This window comes from Ranitomeya variabilis, chromosome 5 (assembly GCF_051348905.1).
Source record: "Ranitomeya variabilis isolate aRanVar5 chromosome 5, aRanVar5.hap1, whole genome shotgun sequence".
NCBI lineage: Eukaryota > Metazoa > Chordata > Amphibia > Anura > Dendrobatidae > Ranitomeya > Ranitomeya variabilis.
Window position 1 is genome coordinate 332,747,186 of NC_135236.1, and position 24,400 is coordinate 332,771,585.

Sequence of the window (24,400 nt, forward strand, 5' to 3'; positions counted from 1 at the left end):
GGGACTAATCGGACTGTGGCCGTCGCTGATTGGTCGCGGCAGCCATGACAGGCAGCTGCCGAGACCAATCAGCGACTTGGATTCCATGAGAGACAGAGGCCGCGACCAATGAATATCCATGACAGACAGAAGGACAGACAGAAAGACAGAAGTGACCCTTAGACAATTGTATAGTAGATCAGTATTCATGTCTATCCACATGATAGTTCACGTCAGAGGAGAAATGATTTTTAAATAAGACTTTACTCTTTTTTTTTTTAACGTGATTGCCTTTATTTGGTGAATAATAGCGATTATGTAACAGGACTGGAAAAACTTGCCCTGACCATGTTCTCCAGGGTCTCTGCTACCACCAAGAGCTGAAACCTGGGATATTTTCCGATGCTGGATGGCTCTATTGACTTATCGCTCAGTGCTGAGGAATAAGGCCCCTTAACTGCTGCTGTTAAAAGGTGTATCGATGGTCAAGTGATTTTAAAAAATTCAGATTTTTTTTTTTCCGAGGCCATAACATTTTTCTGTTGTTGGGGCTGGATGAGGGTTTTTTTTTTCTGCACAGTGACTTGTTGTTATTGATACTAATTGTCTGCTAACAACATTTGCTTATATTGCATTTTTTTAAGGGAAGTGAGGTGACCAAAAATGCAATTCTGGCTCTTGGGATTCTTTTTTTTTTTCTACTTACAACATTTACTGTAGGGGTTGATCAATTTTATATTTTGAGAAATTAGACTTTTACAGATGAATTAGTACCAAATGTGTGATAGAGAGAGACACTTTATTGTTCTTAAATTTTTTTTATTCCCTTATAAAACTTGATCTCTTACTATTTACTACAATACCGCAGTATACAGGGAAAATCGTGATTTGCTATAGAGCACCAAGATGTCAGTGACAGGGGCCTCGCTTCTTTGGTACTACATTGGTTACTCCTAGATTGCATCATAGAGAAGGGGGTGGCAGTGGATACTGATGTGCGTGAGCACCAGAGCTCCTTACATTTAAATGCCGCTGTCAGACTTTCAGCTCTGGCAACAGCAGCATCTCCATAACATACCATCACCATCCCATCTCCATACCATACCATCTCCATACCATTCCATCTCCATACCATTACCATACCATTTCCATACCAGCATCAGCTGCATATGTAGTGGGCTCAGTTACTCAATCCCTTACATACAGTATTTACTTTGTACAATAATGGCAGCAGCTACTGGCGGCTATGTTTTCATCATCCACTATTCTGAAAATCTGCAGTTTTAATTTTCTCTATATACATTATCTGTATTTTTTTTTCTTTCAGTCCAATCTGAAAATATTCCCAAGTGTGCTGGTAATCTGGAGGCCCATCATCTAGAGTCACTACTTCAGCTTCTCTCAGGCAGCAGTGATTCTTCAGCTGTAGAGCAGATCTTGGTCACTCTCTGTAACAGTGCAGCATTTTCTGTAAATCATGTAAGTAAACTGTTGCTCCTGGCCCAAATTCTGCTCACAGAAGAACTTCCTGGATTAGATTTGTGGTACACATACCCTTAAAATGCCTACAACATTTTTATGCATCTTCCCCTCGTTGCAGAATGTTGGCCCTTTAAATAATCTGGTGGAAATTCCACAGTCGGAGCTCCTTAAAGAGTAACCATTGTTCTTTTTTTATTATTTATTTCATAAATCATCAGTACATATGTCAATAAAAAACATTGTAATGTATCTTATGAAATAAATCCCCTTCTTTCAACTTCTGGACTGATTATATTTCACTGGTAAAATCTGCAGTGAAAGTAGATTTTCCCTTTACTGACATAAGAGATGGTAGTTGGTTCTCATGAAGTTCTGTGGAGAACTGTAACTCGTTTAACCCCTTCACAACCTTTGATGTAAGTTTACGTCATAGGTCATGAATCCTTTCCCACTCATGACATAAACTTACATCATGGTGATTGTGCGTGCACAGGAGTAGTAGCGTGATCGCTGCTTGGAACTCGTCATAAGTAATGGCCAAGGTCTGGCTTTCACAGCCAGGAGCTGTGCGCACGCTGCCTGGTTTAACCCTCTAAATTCTGCAATCGATATCAATCACATTTATGAGTCTGGGAGAGGGAGCCTCATGATGACCCTAGGGTCTGCCAGCTACAGTGACCATGTTAGACCACGCCCGGAGCATGGTCTAAAAAGCTTCTATCAGTGGAGCACTGGCAGGTATAATGCATTGCACTGCTAGTGCATTTCAATGCATTATACCTGTAATCTGTATTATAAAAATTCAAGTCCCATAAAGGGACAAAGTTTATAAAGAAAATTTGATAACAAATAAGTGTTGGAGATGTGACTCCAATGTAGGTAACATGACCCATATTTGGTGGTCTTGCCCTCGAATATCCAAATTGTGGAAAGGATTGTTTGTTCTTTTCAATAAATTACCGTATTTTCGGATTATAAGACATTCTGGATTATAAGACGCGCCCCAAATTTTGAGGAAAAAAATGGGAAAAAACTTTTTTTTTTTTTTTTTTTAAATAAAATGGTGGTGGTTCTTATAATCCATGCTTCTTATTGCTTACCGGGGGTGGTGTCTGCCTGAAGCTGGGTCCCAGGGTCGCTGCTGGAGAAGGCAAGAGTAGAGCACTGCTGGACCTGAGATGAGGGGGTGTTCGGATGTGCGGTGCACCGCTCCGTGTGTCCGGTGCTGCTGCTCCGTGTGTCCGGCGTGTGTCGTGAGTGGGCAGGTGGAGCAGTGTCTGGAGGATTACCGTTTCTGGAACGCCAGCACTGGAAGAGGTAAGTATGTCCTCTTGGATCTAGGTGGTTCTCGGCATGCGCTGCCTGGCGTGCTGCTGGGGCTCTGTGTTTTCCGGGTGATGCAGCCGAGGCTCGCCTGGTGACGTGTCCTGGGTGGTCCTCTGACGCGGTCGGCATCCTCGGTTGAGGTCGCCATAGCGATGCGTCGAGGGGCGGGGCCTGGGAATGTGTCTCGGGTACCGTCTGGCTCGATGGCTAATGGTGGCGCGCGGGGCCTTGGGACTGTGGCCAAGGTCTGGGGCAGTAGCCGGCGTCCTGTGAATAACGGGACGGCGCGTGATGCTGGGGCGTGACAGTTCCAGGGGAGGAAGAGGCGCCCTGGCCCGGACCTGCTCACCCGGATATCCGGGGGAGGCGTGCATAAAGAAAGACCCTGCACATGCACCCGTGTTTCTGAGCCCATTGGTCGCAATGGAAGTAGATGAGCAGACGCTGCTCAGAAGCCCCGTACTGCCCAGCGAAAGACCCGTGACTATATGGGTAGTGGCCAGGCGAGTGGTCGGTCCAGCCGCAGGAGCTCCTCCAGAGTGGACAAGTCAGCAGCTTCAGCTTAGATATGCCCCCCTCATAATCCAGCACCTACTTACTGCAACACTGGTAAGTAATCTTTGTGAATGTTCACTCGGTGATGCAGTCTTCCCCTCATTTTTCCTGTCCTGTCAGTGGAAGAAATGTACAGGGAAGTCAAGACTCGAGTGTGCCCTCTGCAGATTCCCCCTGCAGATGCCCCCTGCCGGACTCCTATCCGAAAAAATTGTCAGCCCTGTGTCCAGCAGATGGTGAGGCTTCACCGGGGAAAGAGCCATCAGCCAGTAGGGTATATAATTACCTCATGCTTACCCCCCCACACACACAGGTAGCGGGAGAGACTTCTAACTTCGCCGCAAGCCTGATGGAGATCATTAGAGCGGGAATGAGGGAGCTCCAAAGGGAAGGGGAAAGAATGTAAAGAAAGCTTTCCGGATTCAGACTCCTCTATTGACTATATGAGGAATGAGGATTCCTCCAGCTCATCTCCTTCATTTTCTTCCTCGGAAGGACAAATTAGTAAAGGTGGTCAGAGGCACTATGGGGGTGGTAGTCCAGGCCGGAACGTTCTGTGCTGGAGGTCATGTTTGGGGGGGGCTAGATCAGAGGAAGCGTTGCTCTTTTCCCTTAAATGAGAAAATTCAGAGCCTGGTACACCAAGAATGGAAGAGGCTGGGAAAAAAGGGCTCCTTGCCTCTGGTGTTTAAGCGAAGGTACCCCATCCGGGGACCCTGTAGTAAATACCTGGGATAAAGCCCCAAAACTTGATGCGGCGGTGACCAAGGCATCAAAGAAGTCCTCATTGCCCTTTGAGGACCTGGGGACCCTCTGGATAGGAAGGCTGACACGTTCCTTAAGGGGGCATGGGAGATGTCGGCAGGAAACCTGAGGCCAGCAGTGTCATCCACTTGTACGGCCATGTCAATGATGGTCTGGCTGGACGAACTAGAGACTCAGTTGAAGGGGGGAGCCTCTCTTGAGACTATCCTAGGCGCCTTACCGGTGATTCAGGGTGCTGCAGCGTTTTTGTCTGATGCTTCAGCAGATTCAGTCAGGATGGCTGCTAGAGCAGCAGGCCTTTCTTAACGCAGCTCAGAGGGCATTATAGCTAAAGTGCTGGCCAGGGGATATTCAGGCCAGGTTCAGACTTTGTTCCATCCCATATGAGGGGGGAGTACCTCTTTGGACCAGTCCTGGATGAGCTTCTGGAGAAGGCAGAGGACGATGAAAAGAAATTCCCCAGCTTGTCGACCAGGGTGGATTGATTTAAATCACGCCGATTTAAATCATGATTTAAATCACGATTTAAATCAAAAGATTTTTTTCTATTTAAATCGGATCGATTTAAATCATGATTTTAATCATGATTTAAATCACTGATTTAAATCAAAAGGTTTTTTTTAATATAAATCACGATTAAAATGAGAAGTGAGAGCAGTGCGCATGTGCGCCCATAGTTACACGGACGAAACTAGGGGCAACGATCTAACGCCAGGGTGAGGGGGGGACCCCAAAGTAAGTAAAAATCCTTTTTGTTTTACTATATGGCAATAGGTAGGTGTTTAAAAGCAGCATGTCTTAATTGTATAAACTATTAATAGCCTCCACATTTTGTTCATACTGCCCCTTTAATTCCACACTTCTAGCTTGGTTTCACTTTTGGTTTAGTTTCTTTTTCCATTCAGTTGACATGCCCAAACTTGTTGGATAGTCAGCAGTACTTGGCTTTAGTAACAATCAAACTTCATAAGTGATCTGTGTGAGCCATGGCAGGTCGTAAGAGAGACCCTATTTGGGTTCATTTTGTTGAGATGCCAGCAGCAGATCTTGGAAAGAAAGGTGCAAGAGCAAAGTGCAAATACTGTCAAAAGGATATCCAAGGACTTGTTTGCCGTTTGAAATCACATTATGAAAACTGCAACCAGAAGGGAAATGAAGATGTTGATAGTGAAGTGTTTCTTTGGTCATCTTCATCACCGCACTTCTCATGATGTTGCCTCATTCACGCCACCAGGCCTTGCATCTCTTTGTTGCATCGTTTGCATTTTGCACGCATGCCTGCCTTACCGATAGGCGAAGGAGCTTCATTAAAATATTCCCAAACTGGGTCTCTTTTACGGCCTGCTGCCATTATAAGGAAAGAATGTAATAAACCTCAGATCGTACACACAAACAGATCCAGACTTGTCTGTCTGTGGCTATGCTGCAGTATTGTGCTCAAAGTTTCACTTTCATTTTTTTGTCTGCTTGCCCTTCCTCCTCAAAACACTTAGATTCACATTCTTCTTGTGTTGTGCAGATCTATTCCACTCCAAACAATCAGAAACATATTGTCTAACTTCTTGGACTTGGCACTGAAGGGGTTGATTCTGTATTCATAGGTTTGTAGAACAATAGGATTAAGGTCTTTTTCTCAACTCTGTTCATGTTGTAACATTTTTGCCATGAAGAAGAGGCTGGGACCTCTGCGGAGTCAAATTCAGTTTTGAGAACTGCGTAAGTAAAGCGAGCGTCTGTGATAATATAGGAGAGAAACTGCCCACTAATCCTACAGAAACCTCTGGAAGAGCATGGCATTGTGAATGTTACACATATACAGCCTTTATTCTACTGAGTTAAACAACTCAGCTTTATCTCATGATGGAAGAACCTTTGGATGGTAAAATATTTTCCTCAAAAAGCAGTTTATTGAAAAAAATCCGATTTAAATCAAAAAAATCCGATTTAAATAAAAAAAATCCGATTTTTTTGATTTTTTTTAAAAAACATTGATTTTTATCCACCCTGTTGTCGACCCCTTCCTACCGACGTCCCTTCAGCAGAAGGTTCAGTCGTAGGAAGCCTTCCAAGGACCGAGACAAGTGGGATGAAAGGAAGAAAAGAGATACGATGTTCATGTTTGGAGGCTCATCGCGAGAGCGTAAGAAGCCGTCCCAGTGACTGGCGGTTCCCATGGGGTGGTAGACTGTCTGCCTTCTACCTAGCCTGGTCACAAATTACCAATAGTGACTGGTGCATAGTCTAATATTGTCAGGGCTGAGATTAAAATTTTCTTCTGTTCCGCGGGATAAGTTCATGGAAATCCCTTCCCGGTCATCCCCCGCAGAGCAAGCCGCCCTAGAGGCTGAGGTCCTGGAACTGTCATAAGGAGGTCCTGATGGAATTTCTGGGGTCGGAGAAGGGTAGAGGATTCCTACTACCCCTATTTTTGGTTCGGAAACCGGATGGCTCCTCCAGGACTATCATTAAACTTAGAGCCGCCCTAAATGAGTTTTTGGTAGTACGCCCCTTCAAGATGGAATCGATTGGCTCAGCAATAAAACTTATTTTTGAAAACTGTTTTATGGCAGTTTTGGATCTAAAAGATGCATACTACCGTGTGCCTATTCACGCAGATCATCAGCGGTTTCTCAGGGTGGTGGTAATCATTGGGGGCGCAGTCCGACATTTCCAGTTTAGAGCTCTCACCTTTGGCCTTGCGGTTGCCCCTCAAGTTTTTACAAAGGTAGTTGCTGAGGTCATTGCCCACCTGCGTGAGACCGACATCCTGATTATTCCCTACTTGGACGACTTTCTTATTGTAGGCAGATCATTGTCTAGTTCAGGTAGAAGGGACAATGTCCACTCTGGAACACTTGGGGTGGCTACTGAACATTAAAAAATCTTGGCTACGACCCTTAAAAGTGTAGCAATTTTTGTTTCTCATTCTGGACCCAGAAAAGCAGGAGTGTCGTCTACCGCCTGACAAGCTGATTCACCTTCGACACCAGGTTTTGAGAGCATCAAACAATCCCACTATATACCTTAAACAGGCTATGTCCCTGTTGGGTTTTCTAATCAGCATCCCGGCGGTCTGATGGGTGAAATTTTATACAAGAACCTTACAAAGAGATGTCTTAGGGCCCTTAGGGGGTACCTACAGGGACTATTGACCTTGTCCCTGGCTTCTATACGTTCCCTTAGGTGATGGCTAGACCTGGGTAAGGGGGGTTCCCTGGGAGAATCGCATAACCCGAGTGATCACCACGGACGCTAGCCATTCTGGTTGGGGGGCACATATTATTATTATTTATTGTTATAGCGCCATTTATTCCATGGCGCTTTACAAGTGAGGAGGGGTATACATAATAAAAATAAGTACAATAATCTTGAACAATACAAGTCATAACTGGTACAGGAGGAGTGAGGACCCTGCCCGCGAGGGCTCACAATCTACAAGGGATGGGTGAGAATACAGTAGGTGAGGATAGAGCTAATCGTGCAGCGGTTGGTTGATCGGTGGTTACTGCAGGTTGTAGGCTTGTCGGAAGAGGTGGGTCTTCAGATTCTTTTTGAAGGTTTCGATGGTGGGCGAGAGTCTGATGTGTTGTGGTAGAGGGTTCCAGAGTAGGGGTGATACGCGAGAGAAATCTTATGAAAAGAATGAAACAACAGAACCATAAAAATCATAACATGGCTCAAGGAATGAACAAGTACAATTTTATTGACATGATCTAGACATAACAATAAAAACAACAAAACCAAAGTACCTCACAGTGCAATTAAGCCACCACTCAACACAAAGGCACTATATATATATACTTCTTATTGCACAACCATATCCCTAATAAATACTCCTGATCTTAGTGATAATAACACTTAATGGTAATAGTATGAACCTTTGTTAGAATTTCAAAGCTTGCCACTGGTAATTAAACCTAAGTGAAAAAAGCCTACTGAAGGTCCTTCTACTGACTTGCAAGTTAAATCAGGGAAGCTAAAGTGCGGGTATATATGTGCAGAAATGAATATAACTATAATTACCAAGTGGCGTGCCGAGACCTGAGCGATGGTCCTACCCCGACGCGCGTTTCGCCTGTTCTTCTTCCGGGGGCGTAAGCCCCCGGAAGAAGAACAGGCGAAACGCGCGTCGGGGTAGGACCATCGCTCAGGTCTCGGCACGCCACTTGGTAATTATAGTTATATTCATTTCTGCACATATATACCCGCACTTTAGCTTCCCTGATTTAACTTGCAAGTCAGTAGAAGGACCTTCAGTAGGCTTTTTTCACTTAGGTTTAATTACCAGTGGCAAGCTTTGAAATTCTAACAAAGGTTCATACTATTACCATTAAGTGTTATTATCACTAAGATCAGGAGTATTTATTAGGGATATGGTTGTGCAATAAGAAGTATATATATATAGTGCCTTTGTGTTGAGTGGTGGCTTAATTGCACTGTGAGGTACTTTGGTTTTGTTGTTTTTATTGTTATGTCTAGATCATGTCAATAAAATTGTACTTGTTCATTCCTTGAGCCATGTTATGATTTTTATGGTTCTGTTGTTTCATTTGATTGCACGGAATGGGACCAAGCAAGGGTTAGCTATAGGTCATATAGGATTAATATGTATGCGAGAGAAATCTTGTATACGATTGTGGGAAGAGGAGATAAGAGGGGAGTAGAGAAGGAGATCTTGTGAGGATCGGAGGTTGCGTGTAGGAAAGTACCGGGAGATGAGGTCACAGATGTAAGGAGGAGACAGGTTGTGGATGGCTTTGTACGTCATGGTTAGGGTTTTGTACGGGAGTCTCTGGGCAATGGGGAGCCAGTGAAGGGATTGACAGAGGGGAGAGGCCGGAGAATAGCGGGGGGACAGGTGGATTAGTCGGGCAGCAGAGTTTAGAATAGATTGGAGGGGTGCGAGAGTGTTTGAGGGAGCCACATATGGGAGAGGTCATAGTCCAGAGCCTATGGAATCAAACAGGTAGAGAGTTCATCTAACCTGAAGGAACTAACAGCAGTAGAACGGTCAGTTAAGACTAATAATATACCTGCAGGGTCATCATGTAAGGATCCTCGCCAACAATCAGGTGGAGGTGGCCTACATCAACCACCAAGGTGGAACGCGATCCAGACCCCTAATGGAAGTAACAGAGCAGCTGTTTCAAATAGCAGAGATAGCATTTTCTATCTTTGACAACACTGCACATAAAAGGGAAGGACAATATCAGGGCAGACTTTTTGAGCCACAGCTTACTTAAGGAGGGAGAATGAACCCTGAAAAGTGCCATCTTCGTGCAGATTGTGCGGATGTGGGGTTGGCCGGGCGTAGACCTCTTTGCCACCAGGAGAAACAGGAAAGTGAAACCGTTCTGTTCTCTGGACCCCAGAGAGAGTCCTCTGGTGGTGGATGCCTTCCTGATAAAGTGGGACTTCAACCTGGGTTATGCCTTTCCCCCTCTTAGCTCTTTTGCTTCTAGTGGTGAGGAAGATCAGGGAACACAGCGCAAGGATTATAGTAATTGCCTCCTTTTGGCCCAGAAGGGCATGGTTCTCATGGCTAAGGACCATGTCGGTCTCTGATCCATGGGTGCTACCGGAACAGCCGGATCTCCTCTCCCAGGGTCCAGTCTACCATCCACAAGTGACGGGGCTCCACCTGATGGCATGGAATTTGAAAGGTCGTTACTGAGGGATAGAGGATTCTCCCCCAATTTAATAGCCACTCTCCTAAAAAGTAGGAAGGTAATTATGACCAGGATCTACGCTAGGACCTGGAGGAAATTTCTAGCTACCTCAGAATTTAGAGCTGGGGTGGGGGTGCCAATAGGTCAAATTCTGGAGTTCCTTCAGAAGGGTCTAGATGTCTTTCCACTAGTCTACTAGTTCTCCCCTTTTTCCTCATAGTTTGTAAGCTTGCGAGCAGGGCCCTCACTCCTCTTGGTATCTGTTTTGAACTGTGACTATTGTTATGCTGTAATGTCTATTGTCTGTATAAATCCCCTCTATAATTGTAAAGCGCTGCAGAATATGTTGGCGCTATATAAATTAAAATTATTATTATTATTATTAGTACCCCTAAGTTGCAAGTGTCAGCCCTGTGGGCCTTACTTAGCTACGACATCGCTAGTAATTACTGGGTCGCCAGGTTTATTAAAGTGGCAGGCAGATCTAGGCTCATACATAGAGAAAGGATTATGCCATGACTGAGCCAACGTTTGAGCCCATTATATCTGCCTCTGCAAAAATGCTCTCCGTCAAGGTAGCTTTCGAAGTCGCATTAACTTCTGCGCGGAGGGTGAGTGTTATCCAGGCTCTTTCTAGACTCATATACACAGTTCTTGGATGACAGGGTGGTGCTTGGGCCAGATCCAGCTTGTCCAAGGTAGCCTCAAGATTCCACAGGTCGCAGGAGATAGTGTTTTTTTTTTCCTTCTTTCCTCCCCAATCCTACTAACCAGAAAGAAAGGAAGCTCCACACTTTAGACGTTAGGAGATGCCTGCTAGAGTACCTATCGGTCACTAATCCTTGGAAGAAGGACAGTGCCTTGTTTGTATCCTTCCAGGGTGCCAGGAGGGGTCTTAGAGTGTCAAAGAGCACTTTAGCTAGGTGGATTAGGGAGGTTATTTCTTTAGCATATACATAGTGGCAGACCGGCACCGGAGGGGCTAAGGGCGCATTCCACTCGAGCCATGGGAACCTCATGGGCAGATAGATCGGAAGTTTCCATCAACCAGATATGTAAGGCAGCTACATGGTCTTCTACTTCCACCTTTTATAATCATTATAGGTTGGATATGGGTGCTTCCTCAGAGCTCACCTTCGGTGTAAGGGTTCTGCAGGCTGTAGTCCCTCCCTAAGGCAATTATTACTTCTGTAATTCTTTTGTGGTGTTGTCATGGGGGTCCGAATAAAGTCTTAGTTACTTACCGGTAACTGTATTTTTCGGAGGCCATGACAGCCCCCTTAGATTCCCTCCCATAACGTGTGTGTGTGAAATTGTTCAGTGCTAGAGTATTGTAGATATTTTTGCCATTAACCATGGTGGTCCTCTCGAGTTCTGTAATCCAACTGATGCGTGGGAGAGGTGCCGCCCTTTTGTATCTGTAGGTTTTCTGTCCCTGAAGAGCGTTACCGGTAAGTAACTAAGACTTTTCCCCACATATAGGATATCTGTGTACTCGGGAGAAATTGCACAACAAATTTTGGGGTCCATTTACTCCTGTGACCCTTGTGAAAATAAAAAATTGGGGGCTTAAATAAAAAATCGGGGGCTTAAATAAAAAATCGGATTGCAGTCAGCCCAATCTTACTCTATGGGGTAGCTCATATCTGCAATTATTTTCTCATGCTGATTCGGCATGTGAAAACATTCACCGCATGTTGCGATTGCATCAGAGAATCGGCGCTCACGCACCCATATAAGTCTATTGGTGCGTGTGAAACATTGCGTTGCACTCATATACGCCTGAGTGCAGTGCGATTCCCACGGATGTCGGCAATGGAAGCGATGGAGAAATTACTTTCTCCTTCTCCTCCGCACCTGTGCTGTGATTCTCATATGCGAGCGGGTCAGAGCACTGACATTCGGCTCGCACCGGATGCTATATACTAATGTGACTCCGGCTTTCTAGTTTGAAACCATCCCTGATGATGATTGTGGGGTTTGTTTTTCCCCAAGCTCTGTATTCATAATAAATAGTGCATATGTGCTTTTACTTTATGTTAAGTTAAAACAAATCATAAAATCTGTTTTGAATATTATAAATTAGAATCAAGTGCATGTGTGTGATGTTTGTTTCCACATACTTTAGATTGTGGTGAATATCTTGAACATTTGGATCTTCTGATGCTGCAATACTGCTACATGGAATATTGTAGAGTTTAGTTAATACATTACCAACATTTGCTTTGATTTAGGATATAATTCGAAATTTGGACGGTCTTCGTATTATTGGTGGATTCCTTTCACACCCTGATCTGAAAATAAAAGCTGGTGCACTGAATGCACTCAACAACCTGAGTATGAACCTACAAAATCAGGAACAAATACAGGTAACAGTTAATAAAAATAGGTGCCTTCACTTTACGCTGCAGTTTACATAAGATGAATGCTATTCCTTCCCAGACTAAATGTAAAATAATGCTGTGCAGTAGCGTAGAAAATCCCATAAAAGGTTATTGCAAAAATCACAAGTTAGCCCCTATCTGTATGCATAGCATCAGGGATAACTTGCTGTTTGCTGGGGATCTGTCCGATAGGGACACCAGTGATTTCAAGATCAGGGCTCTGCAGCCCCTTCTTCAATATGCCTCATTTTTTGCATGTGGGTTTGCCAGAGAAAGCAGAGGACTGTACTTTGCTTTCTCAAGCGGTCCCTTTAACCATGACTGAAGCGGAGGCTGAGCATGAGCACCTTTGATCCACTCTATAACCCCAATCTTGGGACTGCTCTGTGTCCAAGCCATGATACTCCCATTGATCGCCACATACGGTAACGCATCTTTTGCTGTAGCCCTAAAGATTTTATTAATGTCTAAAAATAATAGCTGAAGTAAGGCCCTAATGGATGTGACGATTTAATCTTGGCTCACTCACTTGTTTATGGTCAACAGTTATCCTTTAGTTAATTCCCTTCTGTCACCAATGTTCCATTTTCTAAGTAATTCTCAATTTGCTTGTTTGCTACTTAGGCCTTTATAAATGAAGTATTAAAAAATATCACAGAATCTGCCTTAAACGCTGAAGTGCAGCTGGCTGGCCTAAGACTGCTAGTCAATATGTCAGTCACCAATAATTACCACGAGAAAATGGTTGATTATATTCCCAATTTACTCCACGTATTGGATGGAGGAAATGACATCACCAAGGTACGTAGACGCTGCATTTTATGTATGAAAATATTAGTACCTGCTTTGGGTTGCGATATCTTAATTTTAAACTGAGTTTTCTTTTGTTTCCACCCCATTAGATACATGTATTAAAAGTTCTCGTGAACTTGTCTGCAAATCCTTTGATGTCTGTGCCTCTCCTGGCAGCTAAGGTAAAATTTTCCCTTTATTTCAATTGTCAACTCACTGTAAGGCTATGTGCACACGTTCCGGATTTTTCACGTTTTTTTGGCGGTTTTCTGCTGCAAAAACGCTTGAACGCTTACATTAAGCACCCCATCAATTTTAATGCATTCTGCAATTTTTGTGCCCATGTTGCGTTTTTTTTTTCGAGGGGGAGAAAACGCAGCATGTTCATTCATTTTGCGGATTTTTCGCGGATTTGCTGCTATACTATTGCATTGGGAACTTCCAGAAAAATCAGCGAAAAAAACGCAAGCGGATTTCCTGCGAAAGTAGTCCGGATTTGCTCAGGAAAATTATGCAAACTTTCCTGAACATGCACACATAGCCTAAGCCGGCTGTAACTCTTGAAAAATTGGTGATGCATGGTCTGCATATATAAATATCTACCCATAGACTAATAGGCTGTTTGATAAGGAAATATACCAAGCTGTATAATGGTGTTTTGTTTTTTTTCTTCTTCAGGATTTAAAGGGAACTTGTCACCATTTTTTGTGACATACAGCTAAAACTATCATCTTATTCAGGGTCTGTGCTGCATTCCCTAAACCCCCTGACTCTAGAAATACCTTTTTAATCTCCCATGCTGTGTGGTAATCTTCTTGGTCCGGTCCGATGGATGTTGCTTCGGGGCTCTCCATCCCTCCCCCTAGCTACTGCTCGCAGTCCTCTGTCTTTGACTGGGATGACTATGCACATCACCCATCACCGTGCAACATCTCGTGCCTGCGCAGTCTGCTTTGCCCAACTGCGGGCAAAGCTGAAAAACAGAAGTGCGCAGTCTCTGCAAATGTATTTCTGTCTCGTGTACTGGAAATTCGTGTGCTGTCGAATTTGCACTTCTGTATTTCATACTTGCCTGCAGTTGGGCAAAGCAGACTGTGCAGGCACGAGATGTCACAGGGCAGTGTGGACGATGTCTCATGTGTCATCCACATCAATTAAAGAAGGACGGCGAGGCCCAAAGCAACACCCATCAGACCGGACCAAGAAGACTACCACACAACTCGGGAGAAATGAAAAAGGTTTTTCAGGAGTCATGGGATTATATAAGGATTTAGGGAATGCAGCACAGACACTGAGTAAGGTGATAAGTTTTAGCTGTATGTCACAAAACTGGTGACAGATTTGCTTTAACCCCTTTCTGCCATATGATGTACTATCCCGTCGAGGTGACCTGGGACTTAATTCCCAGGGATGGGATGGTACACCATGGGCGATCGCCGCCGGGTGTCAGCTATGTGCCAGGAGTGGTCACGGACCACTCCCGGCACATTAACCCCCGGAACACTGCGATCAACATGATCGCGGCATTGGGAAGCATCACGCTGGGAGGGGGCTCCCTACGTGCTTCCCTGAGACCCTCAGAACAATGCAATGTGATCGCGTTGTTCCGAGCATCTCCTTCTCCCTGAAGGCACCGGATCCAAAATGGCCGCGGGGCTCCTTCCGGGCCCTGCAGGGAGGTGGCTTGCAAGCGTCTGCTGAGAGCAGGCGTCGGCAAGCCTGCAGCACTGCCTGTCAGATCGCTGATCTGACACAGTGCTTTGCAAAATGTCAGATCAGCGATCTGACACTATAGCATGATGTCCCACCCTGGGACAAAGTAAAAAAATTTTTTTACGTGTGTGTAAAATAAATATATATATATATATATATACACACACACACACACACACACACACACACACACACACACACACACACACACACACACACACACACACACACACATACACACACACACACACACACACATATATACATTATATATACATACACACACACACACACATATATACATTATATATACATACACACACACACACATACATACATACACATATACATTTCTTTATCTAAATTAAAAAAAAAAACAATAAGTACACATATTTGGTATCGCCGCGTCCGTAACGACCCGACCTATAAAACTCCCACTAGTTAACTCCTTCAGTGAACACTGTAAAAAAAAAAAAAGCAAAAAACAACGCTTTATCATACCACTGATCTAAATAATCACAGTACCGCTGAAAACGTCATCTTGTCCCGCAAACAACGAGCCGCCATACAGCATCATCAGCAAAAAAATAAAAAAGTTAGTCCCCAGAATAAAGCGATGCAAAATTATTTTTTATATAAAAGTTGTTATCGTATAAAAGCGCCAAAACATTAAAAAAAATGATATAAATTAGGTATCGCTGTAATCGTACTGACCCGAAGAATAAAACTGCTTTATCAATTTTACCAAACGTGGACCCCCCCCCTAAAAGAAATTTCATGAATAACTGGTTTTTGGTCATTCTGCCTCACAAAAATCGGAATAAAAAGTGAACAAAAAATGTCACGTGCCCAAAAATGGTACCAATAAAAACATCCACTCGTCCCGCAAAAAACAAGACCTCACATGACTCTGTGGACCAAAATATTGAAAAAGTATAGCTCTCAAAATGTGGAGACGCAAAAACTATTTTTTGCAAAAAAAAGCGTCTTTTAGAGTGTGACAGCTGCCAATCATAAAAATCCGCTAAAAAAATGCTATAAATAGTAAACCAAACGCCCCTTAATCACCCCCTTAGTTAGGGAAAAATAATAAAATAAACCAAACGGTGGTTGACTCCCACATATAGGGTATCTGTGTACTCAGAAGAAATTGGACCCCAAAAGTTGTTGTACAATTTCTCCTGTTACCCTTGGTAAAATAAAACAAATTGGAGTTGAAGTAAATTTCTTGTAAAAAAAAAAGTAAACTGTTCATTTTTTTTTTTTAAACATTTTTTTTAAAACATTCCAAAAATTCCTGTGAAACACCTGAAGGGATAATAAACTTCTTGAATGTGGCTTTGAGCACCTTGAGGGGTGCAGTTTTTAGAATGGTGTAACACTTGGGTATTTTCTATCATATAGACCCCTCAAAGTGACTTCAAATGTGATGCGGTCCCTAAAAAAAAAAAAAAATGGTGTTGTAAAAATGAGAAATTGCTGGTCAACTTTTAACCCTTATAACTCCCTAACAGAAAAAAAATGTTGGTTCCAAAATTGTGCTGATGTAAAGTAGACGTGTGGGAAATGTTACCTATTAAGTATTTTGTGTGACATATCACTGTGATTTAAGGGCATGAAAATTCAAAGTTGGAAAATTGAAAATTTTCTAAATTTTCGCCAAATTTCAGTTTTTTTCACAAATAAACGCAGGTAATATCAAAGAAATTTTACCACTATGATGAATTACAATATGTCACGAGAAAACAATGTCAGAATCACCGGGATCCGTTGAAGCGTTCCAGAGTTATAACCTCATAAAGGGACAGTGGTCAGAATTGTAAAAATTGGCCCGGTCATTAACGTACAAACCACCCTTGGGGGTTAAGGTACATATGACTTTCCCTGTGTGTTTTATTCATTTGTTGTGCGATGGGATGAAGATATTAAAAACAATGGCACAACTGTTTTGTTTTTTTGTAGCATTCATTGTACTGACTAGGCTATGTTTTAGCATCCTTACCATTGTGCCATCAGGGCTTATGTCGACCCCTCGCAAAACAGGATTTGGTATATGCACTGATGGGGGGCTATTGAATACAATGATCTAGATTGACTGTTATACATAGTTTTCGGCCATATACTGCTATTGTAGGTGGACACCAAGACATAGTGGACTACATCTTGCTCAACTAGTCGTATACGGCCAGAAATCATGTACGGCAGAGCACACTGATTCAGTCTGCATAATTATAGTCAACGACCATGTCAGCGCATATGGCCTAATCCCGTTCTGCAGGGTATGGACAGAACTCCGCAAATGGGCTCTCCATGCATGTGTTGTGACTCACACAGCAGCAACACATGCGGCTGTGGAGCTGAACAGCCGGCGCGATCCAGGAAGGCGGGTTCCCTCTGCAGCCCGATCAAATTCGCTTATCTCTAATCAGTACTACTCCGTGCTGGTCCCAAAATACAGTGAGCATGACCTTGCCTGAGCATGTGCAGTCTCAGCGTCCTGTGATAAATAGAAGTGGGTTAGAGGAAATCTTTAATGAATGCCCTTCGTAAAGGGGTTGTCCACTACTAGGATAAAGGCCCCCTCACACATAGCGAGATCGCTGCTGAGTCACAAGTTTTGTGACGCAACAGCGACCTCAGTAGCGATCTCGCTATGTGTGACACGTACCAGCGACCCGGCCACTGCTGTGAGATCGCTGGTCGTGTCGGAATGGCCTGGGCCGTTTTTTGGTCGTTGAGGTCCCGCTGACATCGCTGAATCGGTGTGTGTGACACCGATCCAGCGATGTCTTCACTGGTAACCAGGGTAAACATCGGGTTACTAAGCGCAGGGCCGCGCTTAGTAACCCGATGTTTACCCTGGTTACCAGCGTAAATGTAAAAAAAACCAAACAGTACATACTCACCATCTGATGTCTGTCAGGTCCCTTGCCGTCTGCTTCCCACACTGACTGAGCGCCGCAAAGTGAAAGTGAAAGTACAGCACAGCGGTGACGTCACCGCTGCGCTCTGCTCTCACTGTACGGCCGGATCTCAGTCAGAGCAGGAAGCAAACGGCAAGGGACCTGACGGACATCAGATGGTGAGTATGTACTGTTTGTTTTTTTTGGTAACCAGGGTAAACATCGGGTTACTAAGCGCGGCCCTGCGCTTAGTAACCCGATGTTTACCCTGGTTACCCGGGTGCTGCAGGGGGACTTCGGCATCGTTGAAGACAGTTTCAACGATGCCGAAGTCGTTCCCCTGATCGTTGGTCGCTGGAGAGAGTTGTCTGTGTGACAGCTCCCCAGCGACCACACAGCGACTTACCAACGATCACGGCCAGGTCGTATCGCTGGTCGTGATCGTTGGTAAATCGCTATGTGTGACGGGGCCTTAACTCCTTCTCAGTCTCAATGTTTGCCCCATTAAAATAAAAACACCTTTCCAGTCCAAGAGGGATTTAAGGTGTTTTATGTATGGAGGGGGGGATGGGACAGATCATGCAAAGCGCCAAGTGGTTTACCTGACATAAGAGGTTGAGTCACATCAAGACTGTTCCGATCTGCTGTATAATGTCTTCCAAGATCATGCAGCTTGTCTGTGAGAGCTAAAAAAAAAATTGACTAAAGATCAGGCATTCCCCTCTACACTATGCTGTCTAGGGGGGTAATCACTGCTCCCCGTCTCATACCCCCAGCAAACAGTGGATTGTAAATTACAGCGCATGCAGAGGAAAACTGGTGAGTCCTATAATGGCCAGGAAAAGTATTATGGCACACCTTATTCTGAATAGGCAGGTTCATGTTCTAGTGACAAGTGAAGAATTAGAATTTAAGCACATGGCAAATTATTGGATATGAAACCGTTATCATTATCTCTTTACAGGCACCATCAGCGCTGATATGTCTCTTTGACAGCAGCATTACAAGGGATCTTCTTATAAGAGCACTGACATTTTCAGCAAATCTTTCTGAGAACCTGGGCAGAGGACAGCAATGTGCTGGGCAGGCTCACTACAAGGAAGACTCACTCTATGCAGTCCTGTTTGAAGATCCAGCAGCCCTCCAGAGAAATCTTGCCCCCTTATTACTTTTCCCCGATACAGAAATAAAAGAGCAAGTGAAAAGATGTATAAGTGCTGAAAGAAGCAAAAATTCCTAATATGTGGACAGGGAAAAAAAGTCTTCATTGTATCAAGAATTTATATCTATAACCGATTGTAACCTGTCAGTGTGAACAGATTTTTATTAAAATATTATTGAAAGAAAAGTCACATGTGATCAAATAGTATTTTATTTTTTAGGTTTTTTCACACTTAAGTAAGAAGTTATTTTGGTTGCAATGACTAATCACAAAATATCAACCTGATTCAAGTTGTCAAAAATGGTATTTAAACACCTGTCCGGTATGAATTTGGAATACACTTAAAATTAATGTAAACTGTATGCTATAAAGTCAGTAAATGCAGAAATATCAAGGCGATGGGAGTTGTAAAATGCTAGGGTTCCTTCACACTGCATCTTCAGCGTCCATTTACCATATGAGCTGTGACGGCTTCTAGCACATACGTTTAGCTAGAGTTGAGTAATAAGATTTGCAGGGCACTAGTCTAATGGCAACATCAGTAGTCTGTGGCCTCCACACCAGAGTCCTGAAGCCGCCTCCTATGTGCCAGCATTCTCGGTACATTTTCGGCTGAGCATACTAATCAGAGGTGATGCTGGCTGGTGTTAGGAAGTTTGCAGGGCTCTGCTCAGGCGTTCACTGACTGATGCGGCCACTAGACCACGTTCCTGCAAATCCTTCTGCCAAACTCTTAAATCACATCTACAAGCCACAGTGTCCTTTCTACCCACATCTGGCCACTGCACATCAGGGATTCCATCTATTCTAGCTATATGGATCTGGACTTCACTATTCCATAGAGGTATCTACTTACTGGTCTCTAGATGTATCCAGACACACAAGGAAGATGCAGTAGGAAAGAAGCCTGACCTGCCCTGTACTTTTCTATTGTTTAACACCATACATAGCAATCATTTTAAAATCTGTCAGCATATACATCTGAAGAAAGATATTTAGACAAGCAGTTAGTGATAGGAATTGATTTACAATATTTGTATATTACTTATACATTCAGCCTTTCCTGTCTTTGTACATACATTCTTTTCCAACAGGCAGTATCGATCTTTTAGATCATATACTAAGGTTTAACGTACATATACAGTAGTTGTTTGCTCAATGATTTTTTTTCTTCCCTTTTTTCACAAAGGCACTTCCTTTTGGAAACCTCAATAAACAATGTATTTCGAGTATAAAAAAAAAAAGGTTCTGTGACTTAGGGGAAAAAAAAGCAACACTCTCAAAATGCATTGCAGGGATAACTTTTTTGTTTGTTTGTTTGTTATAGCTGCATGTAGGGTCAGCTTCTGGTTGTGTTGTGGCCACAACATGGCTCTCTACCCTACCAAGAGCCAACCACCATTATGTCAGGCAGAAGAATGCACTGGCTGATTGGTATTAGAGGTAGTCTTGGATTCAGTAGTATATTGTTCCCGGTTTTTCAGCCTTTGTAAACCATCTGAATATAGAGTGGTATGTTGCAGTAATTTTGGGATGTGCACTTATTAGGCTTAGTCTATAATACAGTATAATTTTCATACAATGGATCCAAAACTACAAGGTGTGGACACAGCCATAGCTGTTAATACAATGAATTGCAGCCTTTGAAGTTTGGGCTCTGTAATTTTTTTGTCTTTCAATCCCTGGCTTTGCAAATTGTCTCTTCAGAGAGGAAGAGGACTAGAACTCTAGCGCCACCTATAGGAAGTAGCGATCCTAACAGTCAATGTCGACCCTTTAACGAGCCTTGTCACATGACTTAGGATAATAGCCAAACCAGAATCTCAATTTGCAGACACTGTTTCGGGGTACTGCCCCTCGTCAGTGCAAAGTGGAGATCTGGTTTGGCTGATTGAGAGGTGTCTGACCGGGATCCAAGAAGTATCGTTTCTCCTTGCGGAGAGTAACATGATAAGCATGTCAAGGTGAGGAGACTTAAAGCCGCAATGCTCCTCTGGGAAATATGCAAATTGTCTCTTCAGAGAGGAAGAGGACTAGAACTCTAGTGCCACCTATTGGAAGTAGCAATCCTAACAGTCAATGTCGACCCTTTAACGAGCCTTGTCACATGACTTAGGATAATAGCCAAACCAGAATCTCAATTTGCAGACACTTTGCACTGACGAGGGGCAGTACCCCGAAACACAGTGTCTGCAAATTGAGATTCTGGTTTGGCTATTATCCTAAGTCATGTGACAAAGCTCGTTAAAGGGTCGACATTGACTGTTAGGATTGCTACTTCCAATAGGTGGCACTAGAGTTCTAGTCCTCTTCCTCTCTGAAGAGACCATTTGCATATTTCCCAGAGGAGCATTGCGGCTTTAAGTCTCCTCACCTTGACATGCTTATCATGTTACTCTCCGCAAGGAGAAACGATACTTCTTGAATCCCTGGCTTTGTAATTGTTGGGCTCTTCCTCCTATGATTTCTGCAATACTTTCCAGCATCCCAAAATGCCCATGTACCAGCTGTCTTCTCACTGCTGCTGGTACAGTCAGAATACCTATATTCACGTAGTGAAGACTGTGGGCTGAGGAGTATTGTGCATCTTGTATAAAACAGACTCCTATAAGCTGAGGAAAATCCTACCTTAATCTGATATAAAGGGTAAGTAAAGCAGTTACCGGCTGATATTAGCGCCCTGTTGGGTTTATGGTTTTCAGCCCGATGCCAGCGATCTGAAGAGAGATGCAGTCATCACAACAATTAGAGGTATTAATTAACAAGTTCTCACATGGCCCAATTATTTTGTGACAGATCAGGTTGTTCACTGTATAACGGCACCAGTGAAACTTGTTCTGTTCACTGAAATAAGTGAGAAAAGACATACAGTGCACTGCCATTGTGAAGGATTAGGTGAGGAAATCTGTGTTCTGAGCTAAAGTGGGTACATACAAAGTACAGTACTTACTGATACTCGTGAAAAGGGAAAATGAATGGCAGCTGATGTGCCGAAACAAAGCTGCACTGCAGTAATGTGCGGATACTCACTACAGCAAAACAATCCACATGCTGAATGTGAGCACAGGCAAAGAATGCTAACCTATATCTAACAGAAGAGCCAATGCCTGTGGTCTGGGTTCTTTTACAATGTTTTAGAAAAGGCACAATTATTAAAAAGTCAGTCTGAAAGCAATATGCTTATAGCTAATGTGCCAGACCAAACTAAAAAGATTTGGAAGATATCCAAATGTTTTCTTAAAATTGCCATGGCATATCAAATTATTTTCTTATTATTCAAGTAAATTAATTATTTACTATTGATTCTGAGTAAGCATTAATACACTTTGGTGTAGATCAGAAGAGTATAAGAAAAAATTCTCCTAGAAAACACTGCATCCTGATCAGAATGCAAATCTCAAGATGTTCTCCACTCCGTTAGGGCGGTTATCATCTTAGGTGTTCAGAAGTTTGGAGTCTCCGTGGTTCATGACCAAAAAGTCTTCTGATGTAAGGCCGTACCGCTCGAGGGCTTCTCTCAGTTTTATTGGTGGGTCCAGGTAGTGCTATAAAGACAAAGAAAAACTTATAAGTGTGACGCTAATTCGATGCATGAAGAGAATAAAGAAGACCGCAAGAAATTGTGAGCATACTGACATACAGAACACTGCCACTATAAATCTTATGGATTTATATTCAGATTTTGCTCCCATTTCAGTGGAAAGTGTAATCAGAAAATGACCTACTTACATCGTTTCATAGCTGATGTTGAAGATGGGAAAAAAAGTCCAAATTCAACCTATTATGTTTTGACAAGCAAATAACCATTTAAACTATGAATGATGTGATTGTAACCCACGACTGACTGCAAAACTGTCAGAAAAGTGTTTATACAGGAAGAGAATGGTGAATGAAATGGTGAGTGTTGCATTGGGACGTGGTGCTCTGCGCTCTCAGATTATCTGAAGTGTATGTGTGTTCAAATCCCGTGATTCAAATTATTACAAATACATAAATTCATATAATATTGTACAAACCTTTCCATTGATACTGTAAAAAAATATATGTAGTTGAATGACAAGCTAACATTTTTTCCACTAATTACAAATAAATACTCATTCCAATGCTTGCTACCCCAGCTACTGAAAATTGCCTTGGTACACAATCATGTATTTAGAATTTTAATTTGAAACTTTTTGTTTGTTCCAACTATTTGACCATCTCCCTTTATGACAATTTTCAAAAATTGAATGAATTTTTTTTTGCTCGCCTAAACTGTTTCCTACATGATGGAGCATTTTTTGGACATCATTAAGTCACTCAGCCCATTCACATTACATAATTAACATGAATGATGGGTCATTGCGGTTACAATCTGACGGATTATCAGCCAATGTGACTTCCTCTTCTACTTAGCTACATTAACATAGACAGCAATAGACTGGCTCGGACTGCTTTCCAGGCATGATCTTATCAGGGTAAAAAGCTTGGTGAAGTTTTATTCAGATTTAAACAGTAGGTTATTCTTTTTTTTAGCTTGCTGTGAATTAGAAAAAAGCAAGTTCTAAAATACACGTAGCACAGCATGAATGTGCAAACACCAAGTAAGTACAGGCACTTAGTGCAGCCAAACATTTAGCTGCACCTTCTGACCTATTAGTTTGCACTCTGTTCCCCCCCTTCCTGTGATTTGACAGCTCTGGCTTCATAGACCAACAGAAGGGAGAAGAAACCAAGCAGGTGGGACAATGTATTTCAATTATTGGCCCAGCCATGATGCACCGAGCGCCTGTACTTAGCTTGAACAGTCATTCTGTTCTGACAGTCCCTTTAAAGAGGTTGACTATTTTTCAAGGCAAATTTCTACAATTCTTATACTGTGGTATTCTAATTTAAGCAATCATAACTACCTGGATTATTTACCCATTTGTTACACTGCAAAGATCGTCTTTATAAACATTGGATATTAGAATCCTGTCCAAGTCAGAAGTACACTGGTGTCCTACAGGGTTTCCGCAACCCCTATCCTTGGGTACTGACAGCGTCACACCTGCCGTGCAGTGTTTCATGGGTGATCTTGGACAGCAGGATGCCTCAAAGTGCTGCAGATGGGATTATTTAAGAGTGCCTAGGAAAGAACTGCCTCAGGCTATGTGCACACTGCAGATTTTGCTGCTTATCCGCTGCGGGTCCGCAGCAGCTTTCCATGCGTTTACAGTACAATGTAAACCTATGGAAAACACAATCCACAGTGCCCATGCTGTGGAAAAAAATGCACGGAAACGCTGCGGGTTACATTCCGCAGCATGTCAATTCTTTGTGCGAATTCCGCAGCGGTTTACACCTGCTCCATAATAGGAATCCGCAGGTGTAAAACCGCAGGTGGAATCCGCACAAAAACCGCATTAAATCTGCAGGTAAAACGCAGTGCCTTTTACCTGCGGATTTCTCAAATCCGCTGCGGAAAATAGACTTAGTCTTACCGGTAATTCGGTTTCTAGGAACCTTCCACGGAAGCGGTACCGGAGATATCTCCCCGCCCTAATGAGGGACAGGCACACAAAGAGGTTAAATACCCTCCCCTTCCTGCCACCTCCAGTGTTTTTTCTGGACACAGTAGTATGCATAATTACCAACTCTGAGCAGGAACCCCTCAATACATTTCGTTAATAGGGAGGGAAATTAGTGCCG

The 24,400-nt window shown here is 43.2% G+C and overlaps 2 protein-coding genes across 2 annotated transcripts in view; one reads left to right on the top strand and one right to left on the bottom strand.

Moving 5' to 3' along the window:
• The window catches only part of ARMC10 (armadillo repeat containing 10), a 29,228-nt gene extending 10,324 nt beyond the window's left edge, over nucleotides 1-18,904 (top strand). The window contains exons 2-6 of the mRNA XM_077264730.1: nucleotides 1,307-1,458; nucleotides 12,011-12,145; nucleotides 12,785-12,961; nucleotides 13,063-13,134; nucleotides 18,533-18,904. Coding sequence (XP_077120845.1) covers nucleotides 1,307-1,458; nucleotides 12,011-12,145; nucleotides 12,785-12,961; nucleotides 13,063-13,134; nucleotides 18,533-18,808 — 812 coding nt within the window. The 3' untranslated portion in view covers nucleotides 18,809-18,904. The remainder of the gene's footprint in view (nucleotides 1-1,306; nucleotides 1,459-12,010; nucleotides 12,146-12,784; nucleotides 12,962-13,062; nucleotides 13,135-18,532) is intronic.
• Nucleotides 18,905-21,971: 3,067 nt separating this feature from the next.
• The window catches only part of NAPEPLD (N-acyl phosphatidylethanolamine phospholipase D), a 51,376-nt gene continuing 48,947 nt past the window's right edge, over nucleotides 21,972-24,400 (bottom strand). Inside the window, exon 5 of the mRNA XM_077264729.1 lies at nucleotides 21,972-22,275. Coding sequence (XP_077120844.1) covers nucleotides 22,165-22,275 — 111 coding nt within the window. The 3' untranslated portion in view covers nucleotides 21,972-22,164. The remainder of the gene's footprint in view (nucleotides 22,276-24,400) is intronic.